The sequence below is a fragment of the Bufo bufo genome, chromosome 3, assembly GCF_905171765.1.
Source record: "Bufo bufo chromosome 3, aBufBuf1.1, whole genome shotgun sequence".
Classification (NCBI taxonomy): Eukaryota; Metazoa; Chordata; class Amphibia; order Anura; family Bufonidae; genus Bufo; species Bufo bufo.
In genome coordinates this window covers 449,890,990-449,913,432 of record NC_053391.1, presented here as the reverse complement: position 1 = coordinate 449,913,432, position 22,443 = coordinate 449,890,990, and the positions used below count along the sequence as shown (strand labels likewise).

Below are 22,443 nucleotides of genomic sequence, written 5' to 3'. Positions count from 1 at the left end.
AAAAAGCTAAATGTCGGCTCCGGCAATGCGCCGAAACGACGTTTAGCTTAAGGCCGGATCCGGATCAATGCCTTCCAATGGGCATTAATTCCGGATCCGGCCTTGCGGCAAGTGTTCCGGATTTTTGGCCGGAGCAAAAAGCGCAGCATGCTGCGGTATTTTCTCCGGCCAACAAACGTTCCGTACCGGAACTGAAGACATCCTGATGCATCCTGAACGGATTACTCTCCATTCAGAATGCATTAGGATAATCCTGATCAGGATTCTTCCGGCATAGAGCCCCGACGACGGAACTCTATGCCGGAAGACAAGAACGCAGGTGTGAAAGAGCCCTAACAGATCATATTAGTAAATATGATCTGTTATATGGCTTCTCTGCTGGTCCTTTTCGTCGGTTGGATCCAGCAGAGGAGCAGAGATCACTGTGAGTACCCACCAACACTACACCTTAGCCCCAGATCACCCTCCATCACCCCCATCATCCTAATTAACCCCTTGATCGCCCCCTGTCAATCACTTAGTGAAAGACAAAAAGTGATCAGTGTAAACTGTCACTTTTTTTTTCACTAGTATTGGCTGTTAGGTTTTAGGGATAGTTTAGGCCCCTTGGTTAGGTAGTTAGCGTCAGTTAGCGCCCAGCCCACCGCACCGCAGTCACTTTTATTCGCTGTTTAGCGTATCGCTAATCAGCATTTGTACTTTTATAGTATCTGTAAGTGATCAAAACTGATCACGGTCAGATCTATAATAGTATTAGTGTCACCTTAGCTCGCCCTCCACTCAAAACGCAGTGTTTGCCCGATCAGGCCTGATCGGTCGCCCACACGTGCGTTCACCCACGCCCGCCCCACCGCAGTGACAAAAAAAAAATTGTTTTTTGATCACTGCACATTCACTTTACACGCACTGCGGCGATAAAAAAAAATCCGTTTTGATATTTTTTATCAACCGCAGCGGCCTCCGGTACTTCGCTAGCCTCCCCTTTGTAAGACAGGCTTGCTTTTTTTCTTGGGTAGTCTCAGGGAATACCCCTAAATTTAGTAGTCCAAAATGTCAAACAGGGGGTATTCTTCTGAAGAGGCCTACAGGATTCTGACCCAGTCGGATGAGGAGTGGGAACCCTCATCTGACGAATCTAGCGGGTCAGAATATGAACCTGTGGAAAGCAGTGGCTCTCTGACCCAAAGTTCGGACGAGGAGGTGGAGGTCCCTGGCAGCACCAGGCGTACCCGGCCCCGTGTCGCTAAACCACAGGTTATGCAGGATCCGCTTCAAGAGCAGCAGAGTGGGGCTGTCGCTGCCGGATCACGTGGTGAGGCATACACCAGCAGCGCAGCCCTTCCTGGACCTAGTACCAGCACTGCCGTACAACATGGTGACGTGGCGAGCACCAGAAGGGCAGTTGAAGCTGGTACGGTGGCACGTGCAGTAGTTACCCCGTCGCAGCCACCGCAAAGACAGGCCCGTAGAGCCCCTAGAATCCCTGAGGTGCTGGCAAACCCTGATTGGCAGTCACCAACTTCAGCCGCACCTGTAGTTCCCCCTTTCACCGCCCAGTCTGGAGTTCGGGTTGAGACGGCTCAAATCGGTTCGGCCCTGGGATTTTTTGAGCTGTTCTTGACTGCGGAGCTCTTGGACTTAGTCGTGGCAGAGACAAACCGGTATGCCACACAATTTATATCCGCCAACCCGGGAAGCTCTTATGCCCAGTCTTTCCGGTGGAAACCAGCCCAAGTTTCCGAACTTAAAATTTTTCTGGGCCTTCTCCTCAACATGGGTCTAACTAAAAAGCATGAATTGCGGTCATATTGGTCCACGAACCCGATTCATCACATGCCCATGAGCTCTGCTGCTATGTCCAGGACACGATTTGAGACCATCCTGCGTTTCCTGCACTTTAGCGACAACACCACCTCCCGTCCCAGAGGCCACCCAGCTTTTGACCGGCTCCACAAAATTCGGCCCCTCATAGACCATTTCAACCAGAAATTTGAAGATTTGTATACCCCCGAGCAAAACATCTGCGTAGACGAGTCCCTAATACATTTTACCGGGCGCCTTGGCTTCAAACAATACATCCCAAGCAAGCGTGCCCGGTATGGGGTCAAATTGTATAAGCTCTGTGAAAGGGCCACAGGCTATACCCACAAATTTCGGATCTATGGAGGGAAAAGATCAGACCCTGGAGCCGGTCGGTTGCCCTGACTACCTGGGGAGCAGTGGGAAGACAGTCTGGGACTTGGTGTCACCCTTATTCGGCAAGGGGTACCATCTTTATGTGGACAATTTTTACACAAGTGTGGCCCTCTTTAGGCATTTGTTTCTAGAACGGATTTGCGCCTGTGGCACCGCGCGAACTAGTCGCGCGGGCTTCCCCCAACGGCTTGTAACCACCCGTCTTGCAAGGGGGGAGAGGGCTGTCTTGTGTAACGAAGAACTGCTCGCGGTGAAATGGAGAGACAAGCGTGACGTTTACATGCTCTCCTCCATTCACGCAGACACGACAATCCAAATTGAAAGGGCAACCCGTGTCATTGAAAAGCCCCTCTCAGTCCACGACTATAATGCGCTCATGGGAGGGGTGGACTTCAATGACCAGATGTTGGCTCCCTATTTAGTTTCCCGCAGAACCAGACGCTGGTATAAGAAGGTGTCTGTATATTTAATTCAATTGGCTGCCTATAATAGTTTTGTTCTCTACAGTAAGGCTGGGAGAACAGGATCCTTCCTCAAATTCCAGGAAGAGATCATCGAGAACCTCATTTATCCAGGAGGTTCCGTGGCCCCATCCTCCAGTGTACTTAGCCGTCTACACGAGCGACATTTCCCCAGTGTCGTTGCTGGTACCTCAACCCAACCGCCACCCCGAAAAAAATGTCGTGTCTGTAGCAGGAGTGGAATAAGGCGTGACACCCGCTATTTCTGTCCTGACTGTCCGGACCACCCTGCCCTATGCTATGGTGAGTGTTTCCGGAAGTACCACACACAGGTACACCTAGCATAGGGATCACATCTCACCAGGACAGGCACACAGGGCTATTAGGGCCCTTTCTCTCACAGCTGCTGCAAACCTCTCCTTTCACCTGGGATAAAGTGCATAACGTACTTCGCCACATCTTTGGCCGATTTGCGCTTTGCACATTGTCCCATGGGGAAGGAGATGTTTGTTCTATAAAGGTAAAAAAAACGAAACAAAAAAAAAATTACCAGTAAGTAAAAAAGTTAAAAAAAAGTTAATATGTTCTGTTCTAAAGTTAATAAAGTTATTGCTTTGCGGCCTGGTTTTTTCTTTTTTGTTTTGTTTTTTTTACCTTCCAGGTGGACCAACCGATCGACTAGCTGCAGCACTGATGTGCATTCGGACAGAAGCATTGCGCTGCTGTCAGATTACACGCAAGTCGGTGTATGCGGCGCTGCAAGACGAGATTTCTCCTCTGCAGTAAAAGATATGTTTGCCGAGGCATATGAGCTGAGGAGGTGGCGGTGTTCATATACTTTGGCAAACACTTTGTATATATATAAAAAAAAAAAATCCCGGCAATAATTTATTCATCCACATCGATTGATGTGAATGGAGAAATCTGGTTTGCCAGGGCATACGAGCTAAGTGGGTATGGATGTTGGGCGGAGCTCCTATGTCCTGGCAGACGCCTTTCCCCTCCTTTTTCTTTTTTTGGCAGAGATTTTTTCATCCACATTGATCGATGCGAATGAAGAAATCTGTGCCGTTCATTTTTTTCTTTCAGCCCAGAGGCTGAACGGAAAAAAAAAATCTCATTACCCGTATGCTCAATATAAGGAGAATAGCAGAAACTCCTAATGCTGGGCATACATGTAATGATTGCGGAGACCCTCAAATGCCAGGGCAGTACAAACACCCCACAAATAACACCATTTTGGAAAGAAGACACCCCAAGGTATTCACTGAGGGGCATATTGAGTCCATGAAAGATTTAAATTTTTGTCCCAAGTTAGCGGAAATGGAGACTGTGAGAAAAAAAAATAAATCAAAAAAATCAATTTCCGCTAACTTGTGCCAAAATTTTTTTTTTTCTATGAACTCGCCATGCCCCTCATTGAATACCTTGGGGTGTCTTCTTTCCAAAATGGGGTCACATGTGGGGTATTTATACTGCCCTGGCATTTTAGGGGCCCCAAAGCGTGAGAAGAAGTCTGGTATCCAAATGTCTAAAAATGCCCTCCTAAAAGGAATTTGGGCACCTTTGCCCACCTAGGCTGCAAAAAAGTGTCACACATGTGGTATCTCCGTATTCAGGAGAAGTTGGGGAATGTGTTTTGGGGTGTCATTTTACATATACCCATGCTGGGTGAGAGAAATATCTTGGCAAAAGACAACTTTTCCCATTTTTTTATACAAAGTTGGCATTTGACCAAGATATTTATCTCACCCAGCATGGGTATATGTAAAAAGACACCCCAAAACACATTCCTCAACTTCTCCTGAATACAGAGATACCAGATGTGTGACACTTTTTTGCAGCCTAGGTGGGCAAAGGGGCCCATATTCCAAAGAGCACCTTTCAGATTTCACTGGTCATTTTTTTACAGAATTTGATTTCAAACTCCTTACCACACATTTGGGCCCCTAAAATGCCAGGGCAGTATAACTACCCCACAAGTGACCCCATTTTGGAAAGAAGACACCCCAAGGTATTCCGTGAGGGGCATGGCGAGTTCCTAGAATCTTTTATTTTTTGTCACAAGTTAGTGGAAAATTATGATTTTTTTTTTTTTTTTTTTCATACAAAGTCTCATATTCCACTAACTTGTGACAAAAAATAAAAACTTCCATGAACTCACTATGCCCATCAGCGAATACCTTGGGGTCTCTTTCCAAAAGTTTTGAGAATGACACAAATATTCGTTTTCACAAAGTTTGCTGCTAAACTGCTTTTAGATCTTTGTTTAAGTTGTTTTTGTGATGTAGTGAAATACACTGCTCAAAAAAATAAAGGGAACCAAAAAATAACACATCCTAGATCTGAATTAATTAAATATTCTTCTGAAATACTTTGTTCTTTACATAGTTGAATGTACCGACAACAAAATCACACAAAAATAAAAAAATGGAAATCAAATTTTTCAACCCATGGAGGTCTGGATTTGGAGTCACACTCAAAATTAAAGTGGAAAAACACACTACAGGCTGATCTAACTTTGATGTAATGTCCTTAAAACAAGTCAAAATGAGACTCAGTAGTGTGTGTGGCCTCCACGTGCCTGTATGACCTCCCTACAACGCCTGTGCATGCTCCTGATGAGGTGGCGGACGGTCTCCTGAGGGATCTCCTCCCAGACCTGGACTAAAGTATCTGCCAACTCCTGGACAGTCTGTGGTGCAACGTGACGTTGGTGGATAGAGCGAGACATGATGTCCCAGATGTGCTCAATTGGATTCAGGTCTGGGGAACGGGCGGGCCAGTCCATAGCATCAATGCCTTCGTCTTGCAGGAACTGCTGACACACTCCAGCCACATGAGGTCTAGCATTGTCTTGCATTAGGAGGAACCCAGGGCCAACCGCACCAGCATATGGTCTCACAAGGGGTCTGAGGATCTCATCTCGGTACCTAATGGCAGTCAGGCTACCTCTGGCGAGCACATGGAGGGCTGTGCGGCCCTCCAAAGAAATGCCACCCCACACCATTACTGACCCAAACCAACTGGTCATGCTGGAGGATGTTGCAGGCAGCAGAATGTTCTCCACGGCGTCTCCAGACTCTGTCACGTCTGTCACATGTGCTCAGTGTCAAACTGCTTTCATCTGTGAAGAGCACAGGGTGCCAGTGGCAAATTTGCCAATCTTGGTGTTCTCTGGCAAATGCCAAACGTCCTGCACGGTGTTGGGCTGTAAGCACAACCCCCACCTGTGGACGTCGGGCCCTCATAGAGTTTGTTTCTGACCGTTTGAGCAGACACATGCACATTTGTGGCCTGCTGGAGGTCATTTTGCAGGGCTCTGGCAGTGCTCCTCCTGTTCCTCCTTGCACAAAGGCGGAGGTAGCGGTTCTGCTGCTGGGTTGTTGCCCTCCTACGGCCTCCTCCACGTCTCCTGATGTACTGGCCTGTCTCCTGGTAGCGCCTCCATGCTCTGGACACTACGCTGACAGACACAGCAAACCTTCTTGCCACAGCTCGCATTGATGTGCCATCCTGGATAAGCTGCACTACGTGAGCCACTTGTGTGGGTTGTAGACTTCGTCTCATGCTACCACTAGAGTGAAAGCACTGCCAGCATTCAAAAGTCACCAAAACATCAGCCAGGAAGCATAGGAACTGAGAAGTGGTCTGTGATCACCACCTGCAGAACCACTCCTTTATTGGGGGTGTCTTGCTAATTGCCTATAATTTCCACCTGTTGTCTATCCCATTTGCACAACAGCATGTGAAATTGATTGTCACTCAGTGTTGCTTCCTAAGTGGACAGTTTGATTTCACAGAAGTGTGATTGACTTGGAGTTACATTGTGTTGTTTAAGTGTTCCCTTTATTTTTTTTAAACAGTGTATAATTACACGCACTTCATACGTTTCAAAGGCTTTTATCGACAATTACATGACATTTATGCAAAGAGTCAGTATTTGCAGTGTTGGCCCTTCTTTTTCAGGACCTCTGCAATTCGACTGGACATGCTCTCAATCAACTTCTGGGCCAATTCCTGACTGATAGCAACCCATTCTTTCATAATCACTTCTTGGAGTTTGTCAGAATTAGTGGGTTTTTGTTTGTCCACCCGTCTCTTGAAGATTGACCACAAGTTCTCAATGGGATTAAGATCTGGGGAGTTTCCAGGCCATGGACCCAAAATGTCAACGTTTTGGTCCCCGAGCCACTTAGTTATCACTTTTGCCTTATGGCACGGTGCTCCATCATGCTGGAAAATGCATTGTTCTTCACCAAACTGTTGTTGGATTGTTGGAAGAAGTTGCTGTTGGAGGGTGTTTTGGTACCATTCTTTATTCATGGGTGTGTTTTTGGGCAAAATTGTGAGAGAGCCCACTCCCTTGGATGAGAAGCAACCCCACACATGAATGGTCTCAGGATGCTTTACTGTTGGCATGACACAGGACTGATGGTAGCGCTCACCTTTTCTTCTCCGGACAAGCCTTTTTCCAGATACCCCAAACAATCGGAAAGAGGCTTCATCGGAGAATGACTTTGCCCCAGTCCTCAGCAGTCCATTCACCATACTTTCTGCAGAAGATCAATATGTCCCTGATGTTTTTTTGGAGAGAAGTGGCTTCTTTGCTACCCTTCTTGACACGAGGCCATCTTCCAAAAGTCTTCGCCTCACTGTGCGTGCAGATGAGCTCACACCTGCCTGCTGCCATTCCTGAGCAAGCTCTGCACTGGTGGCACTCCGATCCTGCAGCTGAATCCTCTTTAGGAGACGATCCTGGCGCTTGCTGGACTTTCTTGGATGCCCTTGAAGCCGTCTTAACAAGAATTGAACCTCTTTCCTTGAAGTTCTTGATGATCCTATAAATTGTTGATTGAGGTACAATCTTAGTAGCCACAATATCCTTGCCTGTGATGCCATTTTTATGCAACGCAATGATGGCTGCACGCGTTTCTTTGCAGGTCACCATGGTTAACAATGGAAGAACAATGATTTCAAGCATCACCCTCCTTTTAACATGTCAAGTCTGCCATTTTAACCCAATCAGCCTGACATAATGAACTTTTCCAATTTCCAATATTTGCCTTTCTTAAAACTTTAGTCCACGACTGTACACTTTGCTTGTTACTTTACTAGTTATGCGAGTATTTACCATCTGGATTTTGCTGGAGGTTATATTCGTAGCATACCACATTAGCAGTAAAGTGGATGAGTATTCCAGCTCCAAGCTCAATTTTATTTTGGCATAAAACAGTGTTGCATTCACCTGCTCCCTGCCGCACCATTCCAGCGCCACTGCCGATCGGGTTCACATGCACCGCTACAGCCGTTCACTTGCCTCAGCAGTGACATGTCCCCATGAGACACATCATTGCTAGGTCATGTACCGCTTGGGGACACTTCACCGCTGAGGCTAGTGAACGACTGCATCGGTGCAGGTGACCCCAACCAGAAGGAGCACAGAACAGAGCGGCAGGGAGCAGTTAGTGTATTTTTTTACTTTACGTACAACACTGTACTAGTGTTCAAAAAGCAAATCCCACAAACCTAACCAATGAAAGTGACAAACGCTAAAAGGACGCCTTCACACAGGTCAGATTTTGTTGTAGACATTTCTGATTCTGAATGGGGTTGCTTTGGTGGAGTTCTGCAACAAAATCTGCCACTTATGAAGGCCCCATAAATCTCGTCATGGACAGAAACTGCTGCACTCATTTATCCATACTGACATGGGAGTCAGGAAAGAGCCAAAAAGATATTTCCCAATTAAACAAATTTTCTGTCATGGAAACCCATTTGTTCTGTGGGCAGTCGGACAATATTATACACGGTGGCCCAAGAAAAAGTAGCCCGCCTTCATCGATAGTATGACAAGATGGACTGTTTTTTCTTAATTACCCACAAGTCGCAAAAGATGCTTTAAGTGGTCCCCGTTCAAGTCTATGCATCTTTGGGCATGCCGGATTTTGTAATAGGCAATAATTTAAAATGTTCCATAGTTGTTTCTACAGCTCCTATGCAGACTGACGCAGTCACGTTTCTCCTACTCTACACCATCAGCAAGAAGCAAAGGACAGAGAGAAGGGAATCTGACTGCAGGGTCAGACAAGGTTTCTTTGTCGTCTGTAACCATGGAGACGCACAGGTCTGAAGAGGAGCTGCAGAGACAAAATAAGTTTTGAGACTTTACTCTGGATAGTTCATCAGTATCTGATCAGTAGGGGTCCAACCCCCAGGACCCCCATCGATTAGCTGTTTGACAAGGCAGCGGAGCTCGCAGTAGAACAGTGGCCTTCTTGGTGAGCAGAGAGTAGGCTGTGGCACTCACAGGAGCGCCAGTGCCTTCTCAAACAGCTGATCGGCGAGGGTCCCGGGCCCCCACAATCAGTAATAGACTCTCAGAAAACCCTTTAAACTACGCCCAATTACAAAGTAGCTCATTTTAGATGCAACAGCACACTAAAAATGGTTGGAAAAAGAAAGGGTACTTTCACACTAGCGTTTTTCTTTTCCGGCACTGAGTTCCGTCAAAAAGGTTCAATGCCGGAAAAGTACTGATCAGTTTTATCCCCATGCATTCTGAATGGAGAGCATTCCGTTCAGGATGCATCAGGAGGTCATTTTGACTGATCAGGCAAAAGATAAAACCGCAGCATGCTACGGTTTTATCTCTGCCGCAAGTGTGAAAGTAGCCTAAGCTAACAGTACCAGCTTTTGTGTGTTGATTTCATGCTGAGGCCTTCCACCAACTCCAAGTAGAAGCCTAAAAAAGCCGCCAAGGCACAGCTGACTGAGAACATTATGGACTATATCAGGCCGCGTCTGACAAACTGCACACTTGCATTCCTCTCCAGTAAACTGATACAGATGTTACATAGCACCAAACATAAAAGTGGCAGTACATGCTTGTCATGAGGCCAGGCGAGCAGTTACTAGGAATATGCAGCACACAAACACTCAGAAAGCAGCTTCCATGCTCTGCCATACAGATCCAAATTTACAGGTTCTGTCAGCAAGATCACCTCTATTAAAGCAGGCATGATAGGGTCGATCCTGCTAAAACAACCCTAGCCCCTCAGTGCACTGCAGCTCCTCTACATTCCCACCTTGGGCACTCCCCCTGGATTAACATGGGCAGCCGTCCTCATTGCCCTCCTGCCTGGTCCTGTAATCCCACACATGTGCTGCGGCACCAGAGAAAGCTGAAGTACTGCGCATGCGCCAGTTGAAGATTCCTCAGAACATGTAAGTGATTACAGGTCCAGGCTGGAAGACAGCGAGTATGCCTAGCCCTGTCACTCAAGGAAAGAGGGAGTGGCTAAGGTGGATGACAGAGGCTCTGCGTCAAGATGCACTGAGGCCTCATTAGCATATGGAATTGAAGACTAAGGCCTCTTTCACACTTGCGTTGTCCGGATCCAGATGTACTCCATTTGCCGGAATTACACGCCAGATCCGGAAAAACGCAAGTGAACTGAAAGCATTTGAAGACGGATCCGTATTCAAAATGCGTTCAGTGTTACTATGGCAGCCAGGACGCTATTAAAGTCCTGGTTGCCATAGTAGTAGTGGGGAGCAGTATACTTACAGTCCGTGCGGCTCCCGGGGCGCTCCAGAATGACGTCAGAGCGCCCCATGCGCATGGATGACGTGTCCATGTGATCACACCATCCATGAGCGTGGGGCGCCCTGACGTCACTCTGAAGCGCCCGGGGAGCCGCACGGACGGTAAGTATACTGTTCCCCCGCTCCCCACTACACTTTACCATGGCTGCCAGGACTTTAGCGTCCCGGCAGCCATGGTAACCACTCTGAAAAAGCTAAACGTCGGATGCGGCAATGCGCCGAAACAACGTTTAGCTTAAGGCCGGATCCGGATCAATGCCTTTCAATGGGCATTAATTCCGGATCCGGCCTTGCGGCAAGTGTTCAGGATTTTTGGCCGGAGCAAAAAGCGCAGCATGCTGCGGTATTTTCTCCAGCCAAAAAACGTTCTGTTCCGGAACTGAAGACATCCTGATGCATCCTGAACGGATTTCTCTCCATTCAGAATGCATTAGGATAAAACTGATCAGGATTCTTCCGGCATAGAGCCCCGACGACGGAACTCTATGCCGGAAGAAAAGAACGCAAGTGTGAAAGAGCCCTAAGTTCGCTAAAATGAATTTGAACAAGACCAAGCAGCGCTCCAGATTGGTCGCCAATGCGCCTTAAAATTTGTAGATGGCGACAAGACTTTGTTTTAGCCTTGTCGCCATTTGCGACTGGGCGCTGCGCTGTAGCTGAATATTGCGACGGGGCATGGGAGCTAATAATTCCTTGCCCTGCCGACGATCACCTACGCTACAGGCCTGAGGTCTATTTGGTAGTGAAATCCCAGGGCTGGCAGGAGTGACGACATCACGCCCGCCTGTGCCGGGAAGCACAGCAGTGCGGTGTCTGCGTCGCACCATCCCGGGCAGTACCAGCAGCTAGTGAGCGCCAGCGAAAGGACACAGGCAAGTATAAGATTTTAGCTTTTTGTTTTTATTAAACTTTTTTTTTTTTTTAAAGTGCCAACATTACTGGCCGTAAGGGGGGACGACGACATGACTGGCCGTAAGGGGGGACGACGACATGACTGGCCGTAAGGGGGGGGGGGGGGGGGGCGACGACGACATGACTGTCCGTAAGGGGGGGGGGGGGAACATGACTGGCCGTAAGAGGGGACGGACGGGGGGACGGGCGGAACATGACTGGCCGTAAGAGGGGACGGACGGGGGGACGGGCGGAACATGACTGGCCGTAAGAGGGGACGGACGGGGGACGGGCGGGACATGACTGGCCGTAAGAGGGGACGGACGGGGGACGGACGGGACATGACTGGCCGTAAGAGGGGACGGACGGGGGACGGGCGGGACATGACTGGCCGTAAGAGGGGACGGACGGGGGACGGGCGGGACATGACTGGCCGTAAGAGGGGACGGACGGGGGACGGGCGGGACATGACTGGCCGTAAGAGGGGACGGACGGGGGACGGGCGGGACATGACTGGCCGTAAGAGGGGACGGACGGGGGACGGGCGGGACATGACTGGCCGTAAGAGGGGACGGACGGGGGGACATGACTGGCCGTAAGAGGGGACGGACGGGGGGACATGACTGGCCGTAAGAGGGGACGGACGGGGGGACATGACTGGCCGTAAGAGGGGACGGACGGGGGGACATGACTGGCCGTAAGAGGGGACGGACGGGGGGACATGACTGGCCGTAAGAGGGGACGGACGGGGGGACATGACTGGCCGTAAGAGGGGACGGACGGGGGGACATGACTGGCCGTAAGAGGGGACGGACGGGGGGACATGACTGGCCGTAAGAGGGGACGGACGGGGGGACATGACTGGCCGTAAGAGGGGACGGACGGGGGGACATGACTGGCCGTAAGAGGGGACGGACGGGGGGACATGACTGGCCGTAAGAGGGGACGGACGGGGGGACATGACTGGCCGTAAGAGGGGACGGACATGACTGGCCGTAAGAGGGGACGGACATGACTGGCCGTAAGAGGGGACGGACATGACTGGCCGTAAGAGGGGACGGACATGACTGGCCGTAAGAGGGGACGGACGGGGGGACATGACTGGCCGTAAGAGGGGACGGACGGGGGGACATGACTGGCCGTAAGAGGGGACGGACGGGGGGACATGACTGGCCGTAAGAGGGGACGGACGGGGGGACATGACTGGCCGTAAGAGGGGACGGACGGGGGGACATGACTGGCCGTAAGAGGGGACGGACGGGGGGACATGACTGGCCGTAAGAGGGGACGGACGGGGGGACATGACTGGCCGTAAGAGGGGACGGACGGGGGGACATGACTGGCCGTAAGAGGGGACGGACGGGGGGACATGACTGGCCGTAAGAGGGGACGGACGGGGGGACATGACTGGCCGTAAGAGGGGACGGACGGGGGGACATGACTGGCCGTAAGAGGGGACGGACGGGGGGACATGACTGGCCGTAAGAGGGGACGGACGGGGGGACATGACTGGCCGTAAGAGGGGACGGACGGAGGGACATGACTGGCCGTAAGATGGGACGGACGGGGGGACATGACTGGCCGTAAGAGGGGACGGACGGAGGGACATGACTGGCCGTAAGAGGGGACGGACGGGACTTGACTGGCCGTAAGAGGGGACGGACGGGACTTGACTGGCCGTAAGGGGGGGGGGGGGGGGGGAGACGTGACTGGCCGTAAGGGGGGGGGGGGAGGGAGACATGACTGGCTGTAAGGGGAGGGGGGAGACATGACTGGCTGTAAGGGGGGGGGGGGAGAGACATGACTGGCCGTAAGGGGAGGGGGGGGGGGGGGGGGGGGGGGGAGACATGACTGGCCGTAAGGGGGGAGACATGACTGGCCGTAAGGGGGGAGACATGACTGGCCGTAAGGGGGGCACTGGGGGGACATGACTGGGGGAGTAATTACTGTGTGTGGGGGGGGGGGGGGGAAGAATTAATCTAATCTAAGGCTTTATTATTACTACTGGGGGCACTCTAGGTGGCATTGGGGAGCACCACGGGCACAGTATTGGGAATGGCAGAAGGATGACATTGTTGGGACACCAGGATGGGGGGGGGGGGGGGGTTGATGGAAAAATTGAAACCGTCTGTAACAAACTCTGTAGAGATGCGATGCGGTTTGAGGTTTGAAGAATTTGTCATGGAGGTCTGGGTCAAATGGATGAGAAGAGAAAAGAGGGTCTTCATGACAGGAGATGTCACTGGATGTAAGAGGTATGTGGTGCTGTATTCTCCTATATGTAGTGCTGGCTCATTACTGTGACCTGCGTCTCATCTTCTCTAAGTCTTATTTATTTTATATTATAATTATATATATTTTCAAATTGGCGACTAAAAATTAAATTTGGCTTCTAAATTTTTCAGTTTAGGAGCCAATGGCTCCTGTTTATTTTATTTTTTATTTTATTTTAAGTCTGGAGCACTGCCAAAGTTGTTTCACTGAAGAATCAACCCTACAGGGCAGTATGCCTGAGTTTATAGGGTTGATCCTGCCGAGAGATGCTCTTTAATCGATGATGACCTGTACTTGGTACAGACTGGCAATCAGTGATAATCCACATGCAGTTCCCGCGCCCAGTCACATGGCACCCTGAAGCTGCATTTAGGTTTTATGTAATTGATTATTAGTAATCAATCCCTTTTAGTTAGGCTACCATCTTGGGAATCCTTTCTATAAGGAAACTCGCAACATATATGGGCAGCTTTAAAGGGGTTTTCCCACCAAAGAGATTTATATTTATCATATGGGTACACAAAAAATATCTAATAGATGGGGACCTCCATCATAGGACCCTACTCTCAGGACCCCCTCCCCATTTAAGAGAAGTGGCTGCCGCCTTTAGAAAGGGATTAACGGAGAAGCATTCGCTTCTCTTCCCTCAAGTCTATGGCAGTTACGGATCTTGCCGCACTAGCTTGAAGTTCTCCTCAGACTTCCAAATCTAATTCTGCATGGACCTTGTGAAATAAATACGTGCAAAAATTATATTCAATTGAAATTGTATTAAAATCAAAAAGAAAAAAAAAATTGGTTTTGCCATGAATTTGATTTTTATTTTTTTATTTTATTTTTAACAGGAAAGCAAAAACATAAGGCATTTTTTACGCAGGTCTGAATATACCATAAAGGGGTGGTCTCTCTGACCTTCTCACATGAATGGACAACCACATAATGTATGGACACGCTTATGGAGTACTGGCTCATAGGTGTCCAGAGGGAGGGACGCCGGATGCCTCAATAGGGCTTATGGACAGGGACTGTTTTTATGAGAAAAATCTCTTTAGCTGCATTCACTTGCATTAAAATTTAAATAAGAAATCCCCTCTAAGTTTCTGAGTGATTTCACACATAGTGGGGCATGCATCAATCATGGCATTTCTTACGCCAGTCTTAAAGAGCATCTGTCAGCAGATATGTACCATGAAACTGGCTGACCTGTTACATGGGCACTTGGCAGCTGTGTTGGTCCCATGTTCATACGTACCAGCATTGCTGACAAAAATGATGTTTTATTATATGCAAATGAGCCTCTAGGAGCAACGGGGGCGTTGCCATTACACCTAGAGGCTCTGTTCTCTCTGCAACTGCTGTACACTCTCCACTTTGATTGACAGGGACGGGCAGTGTAAACATCATCATCACGCCTAGCCCTGTCTATCAAAGTGCAAAGGCCACGGCAGTTGCAGAGAGAGCAGAGCCTCTAGGTTCAAACAAGGGATCGGTGGGGATGTGAATTTTAGTAAAAGGGGAGCGAGACCCAGATTTCTAGTACAAAAAGACCGCTCTCCTGTCTGCAGAAAGTCCTATACGAGAACAGATGCGTCTACATGTAGGACAGCAGAGGCTGAATAAAGCTTAATACACCTGGAAGAACTGTAGCCCATACACTGACCGACTGCTGTTCTTTCCGACTCCCTCATACACATGCAGGCTCACCATGTGTTCGGAGTTGGGAGAGGGGAATAGGCCGCTGCCACGCACCCCTGCGAAGAAATGGATCTGGTACTGTAATTCGACATGGCCTACCTTTCTTTCCTCCAACATGGTCTGTCAGCAAAGAGCAGGGAGGTCCCAGATATGTGGTCAGCCGGACCTGGCCAGGTCGAGATTTGAGGAATTGAACTTACTGGAGCTGAGAGAGTCTGGTGACAACAGGTTTCCATCTGATTGGAAAGGTACAGGGTTGTCAAGTATTGTCCATGTCCCTGTGCATACAACTACCGGCACACTACTGCCACCCAGGCAGTGGTGGACAACCCAGGGTAAGGCCGCACTGGATTTTCCACAGTGGAATTGTATGCAGGAACATCTGTAGCATTTACATTTGCAGTGGAGCGGATCTCATCCACATACTGCAATGAAATCCGTACGTATCCTTACCTGTACCATGAGAACACAAACTCCAGACAAGTTCTGTACAAAACCTACAAGGGATACGCTGCAGAGTTGGAAATCAGCTCCGCATCCTGAAATCAGCATGAAAAATGATCGAAATTCCACCAACATAGTGGACGTGGAGAAAGTCTCCAGCACACAAACCCAAAAAACAGCTCAAAGGGGCCGCCAATGGTGGTCCAGAGAGTAGCGTCCGACTTTGGAATCTCCTCCCTGCACTGAGGAGGTCTCTCCGGAACATTCACATGCAGCAGACATTTCTGGGACAAGTTCCATTAACCTGGATTTAGTCGTTTCTGCGGCATGTGCACTTTTTTTTTTTTTTTTTTTTTAGATGAATGGGCCACAAACTTCAGCAATACAATCTGACCCATGTGAATTCACCCCTTGAACACGCCCTGGAAATCTCATCCGAAAACAGCGCCCCATGTGTAGAAAGCCCATCCTAGAGCAGAAGCTGCTTGCCATAGGATAGTACTGACTGCATTAGACCACCAGGACATAAGACACGGCTTCATGAACCCGTGTCTGGCTTAGGGTACTTTCACATTAGCGTTTTTCTTTTCCGGCGCTGAGTTCCGTCCTAGGGGCTCAAATCCGGAAAAGAACTGATCAGTTTTATCCCCATGCATTCTGAATGGAGAGTCAGTCCTTCAGGATGCATCAGGATGTCTTCAGTTCAGTCTTTTTGACTGATCAGGCTTTTCAGAAAAACGTAGCATGCTGTATTTTTACCTCCGGCCAAAAATCCTGAACACTTTGACTGAACGCCGGATCAGGCATTTTTCCCATTGACTTGCATTAACGCCGGCGCTGTGTGTTCAGTCAAAACGGATCCGGCTTTTGCATGTTAAACCCGAAAAATGTGAAAAAAAAGTTAAAGTCCATAAATGGCGGATCCGTTTTTTCCAATGCATTTTTTCATTGTGATCAAAATCCTGATCAGGATTCAAATGTAATCCGTTTTCACACGTTTTTCCGGATCCGGCGGGCAGTTCCGGTGTCGGAATTGAACGCCGGATTAAAACAACGCTAGTGTGAAAGTAGCCTTAGGTCTCTTGCACCCAACCTTTTTTTTTTCCCCCGTTTACGTTCCTTTTTTTGCGCTCCGTGTACAGAACCATTCATTTCAATAGATCCGCAAAAAAGAACTGAAAGTACTCCATATGCCTTCCGTTTTTCCGTACAAAGATAGAACATGTCCTATTATTGTCCGCAAAAAGGACAAGGATAGTACTGTTCTATCAGGGGCCAGCTGTTCCGTAAAAAACAGAATGCACACAGACGTCATCCGTATTTTTTGTGGATCCGTTTTTTGCGAACCGCAAAATACTGAAAAAGCCATATGGTTGTGTGCAAGAGGCCTTAGGCTCCATTCACACGTCCGCAACATGTTTTGCGGATACACGGAGCCGCGGATCCGCAAAAGACGGAAAGCGGCAATGTGTGTTCCGCATTTTGCAAACCGGACATTGCCGGCACTAATAGAATATGCCTGTTCTTGTCCGCAATTGCGGACAAGAATAGGACATGTTCTATTTTTTTTGCGGAACGGAAGTGCGTACCCAGAAGTGCGGATCCGAAATTCTGTGTCCGGGCAGCACATCATGCTGCCCCATAGGAATGAATGGGTCCGCAATTCCGTTCCGCAAGATGCAGAACGAAATTGCGAACGTGTGAATAAAGCCTTAGGGTGAGGACAGGGTGTATATCATTAGTTGTGTCCCATCCTAATTCCTGAACATAAAATTCTGCCAAAATAAAATGTTACTGGCCTGGCATCAGACGCGCTGATTGTTTCATGGTTCTGGCAGAAGGATGACATACCATACCTGACATGTGACAGCCACACTGGTCGGTATGGACACTACCACAATGCAGCCAGCTGTCTACTGTCACATATTAAAGGGGTTTTCAAAGAGTTTTTAATGATGGACAGGTTATCAGTATCTAACTGGTGGGGGTCCGATACCCAGGACCCCTGCTGATCAGATGTGTGAGAAGGCACCAGCGCTCACAGTAGTGCTGCAGCCTTCTCTCTGCTTACCAAGCACAGCGCCGTACAGTGGATGTGCTTGGTATCGCAGGTCAGCCGTCAATGGGACTGAGCTGCGCCTAGGCCACGTAACATCACTGGCCTAGAAAAAGCTGGAGAAGGCCGCAGCGCTACTGCGAGTGCCGATGCCTTCCCAAACAGCTGATTGGAGGGTGTTGGACCCTCGCCGATCAGATACTGATTACCTATCCTGAGGATAAGTCATCAGAACAAAACTCTTGGAAAAGCCCTTTAAGTAAGTTGACCTGGGTATTAACACATGGAAGAGGCTAGATTTTTTACAGGGGAGACTGACAATTTGCTATTTTTACGCTGGTGTTCGAGCGATCCTGGTCAGGCATAAATGCCAGCTGTCGACTGGGCAAAAACCGCTACACGGAACGTTATTTGTCCGACTGAAATCCGACATTTATGTTGGAAATCGCCCGGATCACCAGATTCCATTATAGACTACTTTCACACTGGCGTTTTGGCTTTCCGTTTGTGAGATCCGTTCAGGGCTCTGACAAGCGGTCCAAAACGGATCAGTTTTGCCCTAATACATTCTGAGAGGAAAAGGATCCGCTCAGAATGCATCAGTTTGGCTCCGTTCAGTCTCCATTCCACTCTGGAGGCCGACACCATAATGCTGCTTGGAGCGTTTTGGTGTCCGTCTGACGAACTGAGCCAAACGGATCCGTCCTGACACACACAATGCAAGTCAATGGTGACGGATCCGTTTTCACTGACACAATTGAAAACTGATCCGTCCTCCTTTGACTTTCAATGGTGTTCAAGACGGATCCGCCTTGGCTATGTTAAAGATAATACAAACAGATCCGTTCTGAACGGAAGCAGACTGTTGTATTATCTGAACGGATCCATCCATGACGGATCCGCACAAAACGGAGTGTGAAAGTAGTCATAGTCAATGGGAATGTGGAGCTGAACAGCGGCATCTAGCAGGTCGTTCTCTGTCGGACCAGCCTGACAGATTTCATCCTGCTACACGCCTGGTTTACTACTTCATATGTACAACAGAGGAACGAGAGGACCAGGGGGCGACAAAGTAGGCAGTACCACGTTAGGGTGACCCCGCTAACTCCTTGCTCTCGGCCAATCACAATCTCAGTCAGAGTGGAGAAAGGCGGGAACCTGTCACATCGGCCAGCCTACCTGACCAGCTCAGTGCACATGAGAAAGTCGCGTCCATATTGCGGATGACAATAGTCCTTTCTATTGACTGGAGTGAGAACAATGCAGAATGCACACAGAAGGGATCTGTATTTTACGGATCCGTTGTTTGAGGACTGTCTTAGGGGGCACTGACATCCCCTTATCCTTTTTGCAGTCCACAAACTGCAGATCTGCAAAACACGGATACCGCCCGTGTGCATTTTAGGGTCAGCACGCCCTGCCCTTTCTTAGAAAGGTCCTATCCTTGTCTGTAAAACGGACAATAATAGGACACGTTCTATCCTTTTGGCGGGGGTTGCAGAATGGACGTGTGGATGCGGACAGCGCACGGTGTGCTGTCCACATCTTTTGCAGCCCCACTGAAATGAGCGGGTCCACATCCGATCGGCAAAAAATGCAGAACGTATGCAGACCGAAACTGCGGCAATGTGAATGCCCCCTTAGGGCTCATGCACACGACCACATGAATGGCTCCGCATCCGTTCCGCAATTTTGCCCCTTAAAAAACAATAGCGCATGTCCTTTTCTTGTAATAGGCATTTCTATCATAATGCCAGCCATACGTGGTCCGCAAACTGCAGAACGTACACCGGCCGGTATCGGTGTTTTGTGGACCACAAAACACTATGGTTGTCTGAATGAGCCCTTAGTCTGTGTTCAAATGTGCACTAGCCCTCCCTCCCCCACTGCAGATTCTGTGGAAAAAAACGTTGGGACTAAATAGCGCAAACGTCCACCGGGCTCACTGACGGAAAGTCGATCTGGTCCGTCAGGCATTTGACAGAAACAAAGCTTCTGTTATTTTTGGCGGTGATGTGAACATAGCCAGCACAAGCACAGATCATGATAATGGAGAAGAATTCTCAAAATTTGGAGTAAAAAAAAAACTGGCTTAGTTGTCCATAGCAACCAGATTCCATTTTCCAAAAGAGCTGAAAATTGAAAGGTGGAATCTGGTTGCTATGGGAAACTAAGCCAGTTTCCCTTTCTCCCCCTTGGCCTCCTGCGGTCATTGACCCTGTACTCTAGCCCTGTGAGGATAGGCCTGGTCCCAGGAGCTGTACCTAGAGGTGTCAGACCTGTCTCCGCCGGGGCTGCGGTCCGGGCTGAGCGCGCTCCTCTCCTCGGGCTCCGGGGCTCCCTCTCTCTGCTGCTGCTGCTGCCGCCGGTTCTGGTCCGGGGAACTCATGCGAGAACCCGACACAATCCAGCTAGTCCAGCAGGGCCATGCACACAGGGACGTGACGCGCGTGTGACAGCACTGGATGAATGAGCGACACTGTCACACGGACATGGGGCAGCGCGGGCACACTATGGCTGTCACACACTGTCACCGACTACTATAGGGCTCGCTGGCGGCTTCCTTCTCCTCTCGTCTGGTCACCCCGAGCCCAGTTCCGCCATCTTGCTAGAAGACACGGACCTCGGGCAGCGCAAACTGGGAGGACCGGCGGGGAGGGCGGGGGTATCCCAAAGTGCAGCGCAGCACGGTACCATAGACTTTAGACTAACCTTCACTCATTACGGTGATAGTCCAGAAGGGGAGGCGGAAGTTGTAAGGCAGTTTCTCTCTATGGTTCGGGCAGGGCGTAGGCGGAGCATGCGCAGATGTGCATGACTAAAAGGGAAGCCGCTCCGCTGACAGATTCGCTAAGAATACGCCAGTGCGTGGTGACGTCACGGAGATGGCGCGTACTGACTGGGCAAAACTCGGTCATTGCTCCCTTGTGCCGTTATATACGGGCACAGAGGATTTTCCCGTTATTTGTCACCTTCTTAGGAAAACAAGAAGTTTGTTTATTCCTTACATTGTATTTTTGAAAAAAATAGAATTGTATTTCATCATTCTGCAGGTAAATACTTGTATTCCCCTTGGAATTCTTCTCTTAGAACACTGCATTGTTTCGGTGTTCCGACAATCAAAATAACAAAAAAACGTTTTTGTCCTTAGACTACTTTCACACTGGCGTTTTGGTTTCCGTTTCTGAAATCCGTTCAGGGCTCTCACAAGTGGTCCAAAACGGATCAGGTTTGCCCTTAAAGGTAAGGCTACTTTCACATTGCCGTTCAGAGCGGGTCCATCTGATGTCTGCTCAGACGGATCCGCTCCTATAATGCAGACGTTTGGATCCGTTCAGAACGGATCCGTCTGCATTATAGTTTGAAAAAAAAACTAAGTGTGAAAGTAGTTCAGACGGATCCGTCCAGACTTTACATTAAACGTCAATGGGGGACGGATCCGTTTGATGATTGAGCCATATAGTGTAATCTTCAAGCGGATCCGTCCCCATTGACTTACATTGTAAGTCTGGACGGATCCGCTTGCCTCCGCACGGCCAGGCGGACACCCGAACGCTGCAAGCAGCGTTCGGGTGTCCGCTCGCGGAGCGGAGGCTGAACGCTGGCAGACTGATGCATTCTGAGCGGATCCGCGTTTTTTTACAGTATGCAGCAACCGATGGAAGAATGAAAAACATCATTGTGAACACGCTGGGGGCTACTGTAAGGTAATGATGTCGGTATTTATATGTGTTTTGGAGATGACAGGTTCCCTTTAATGCATTCTGAATGGATAACGATCCGCTCAGAATGCATCAGTTTGCCTCCGTTCAGTCTCCATTCCGCTCTGGAGGCGGACACCATAATGCTGCCTGCAGCGTTTTGTTGTCCGTCTGACGAAACTGAGCCAAACGGATCTGTCCTGACACACAATGTAAGTCAATGGGGACGGATCCGTTTTCACTGGCACAATAGAAAACCTTTTTTTGGCTATGTTAAAGATAAACGGATCCGTTCTGACACACAATGTAAGTCAATGGGGATGGATCCGTTTTCTATGACAATCTGGCACAATAGAAAACGGATCCGTCCCCCATTGACCTTCAGTGGCTATATTAAAGATAATACAAACGGATCCGTTCTGAACGGATGCATGCGGTTGTATTATCTGAACGGATGCTTTGTGCAGATCCATGACGGATCCGCACCAAACGCGAGTGTGAAAGTAGCCAATTATGCAACGAGGATGGATACTTCTTGCTGCTGGATCCACAAAAGGGAATAGGTCCGTGTTCCCACTATCAGGATAAATCATAATACGGGATCCGCGCTAGATCTCTGGAACAACTGAAATATCTGATGTGGGACAAGTGTTCCTAAGAGCTCTTTCCCACGAGCGGATCCCGTGCGTGGAATCCGCTGCGCGAAAGAGTGCCAAGTCCCGTTCCAGGCAGCAGAGACACGGATCAGTAACATGATTAATAATACTCTTTGCCTTCTTGTGACCTTTTTACGACAAAATCACGGTAACAACTTTATCTCACTGTGATTTTGTAGTAAAAAGATCACAGAGAGGAATAGAGCATTATTAATCATGTTAATGCTCTGTGTCTCTGCTGCCCATAATGGGGCTTGGCTCTCTGCAACCGCTCGTGTGAAAGAGCCCTAATTCTGGTTGCCGCTTTAGAAGGAATCCACACCTTAAAGGGGTTGTCTCATCATGGACAATGGGGGCATATCCCCAGCGGTGGGACCCGCACCTATATCATAGAAACATAGAATGTGTCGGCAGATAAGAACCATTTGGCCCATCTAGTCTGCCCAATATACTGAATACTA

At 49.0% G+C, this 22,443-nt stretch overlaps 1 protein-coding gene across 5 annotated transcripts in view; it reads right to left on the bottom strand.

Moving 5' to 3' along the window:
- Positions 1–20,428, bottom strand: part of UBE3A (ubiquitin protein ligase E3A) — a 107,719-nt gene extending 87,291 nt beyond the window's left edge. Inside the window, exon 1 of one of the 5 annotated variants that reach the window (XM_040425118.1) lies at positions 20,338–20,428. Coding sequence is in view for 2 of the 5 variants with exons in the window: in XM_040425116.1 (XP_040281050.1) it covers positions 19,890–20,014 (125 nt within the window). In the remaining 3 variants the exon portion in view is untranslated. Of the gene's footprint in view, positions 1–19,889; positions 20,285–20,337 lie in introns of those variants that run through there. The other 4 variants (XM_040425121.1, XM_040425116.1, XM_040425117.1 and 1 more) reach the window with 4 other exon arrangements.
- Between the last annotated feature and the right edge of the window lie 2,015 nt (positions 20,429–22,443).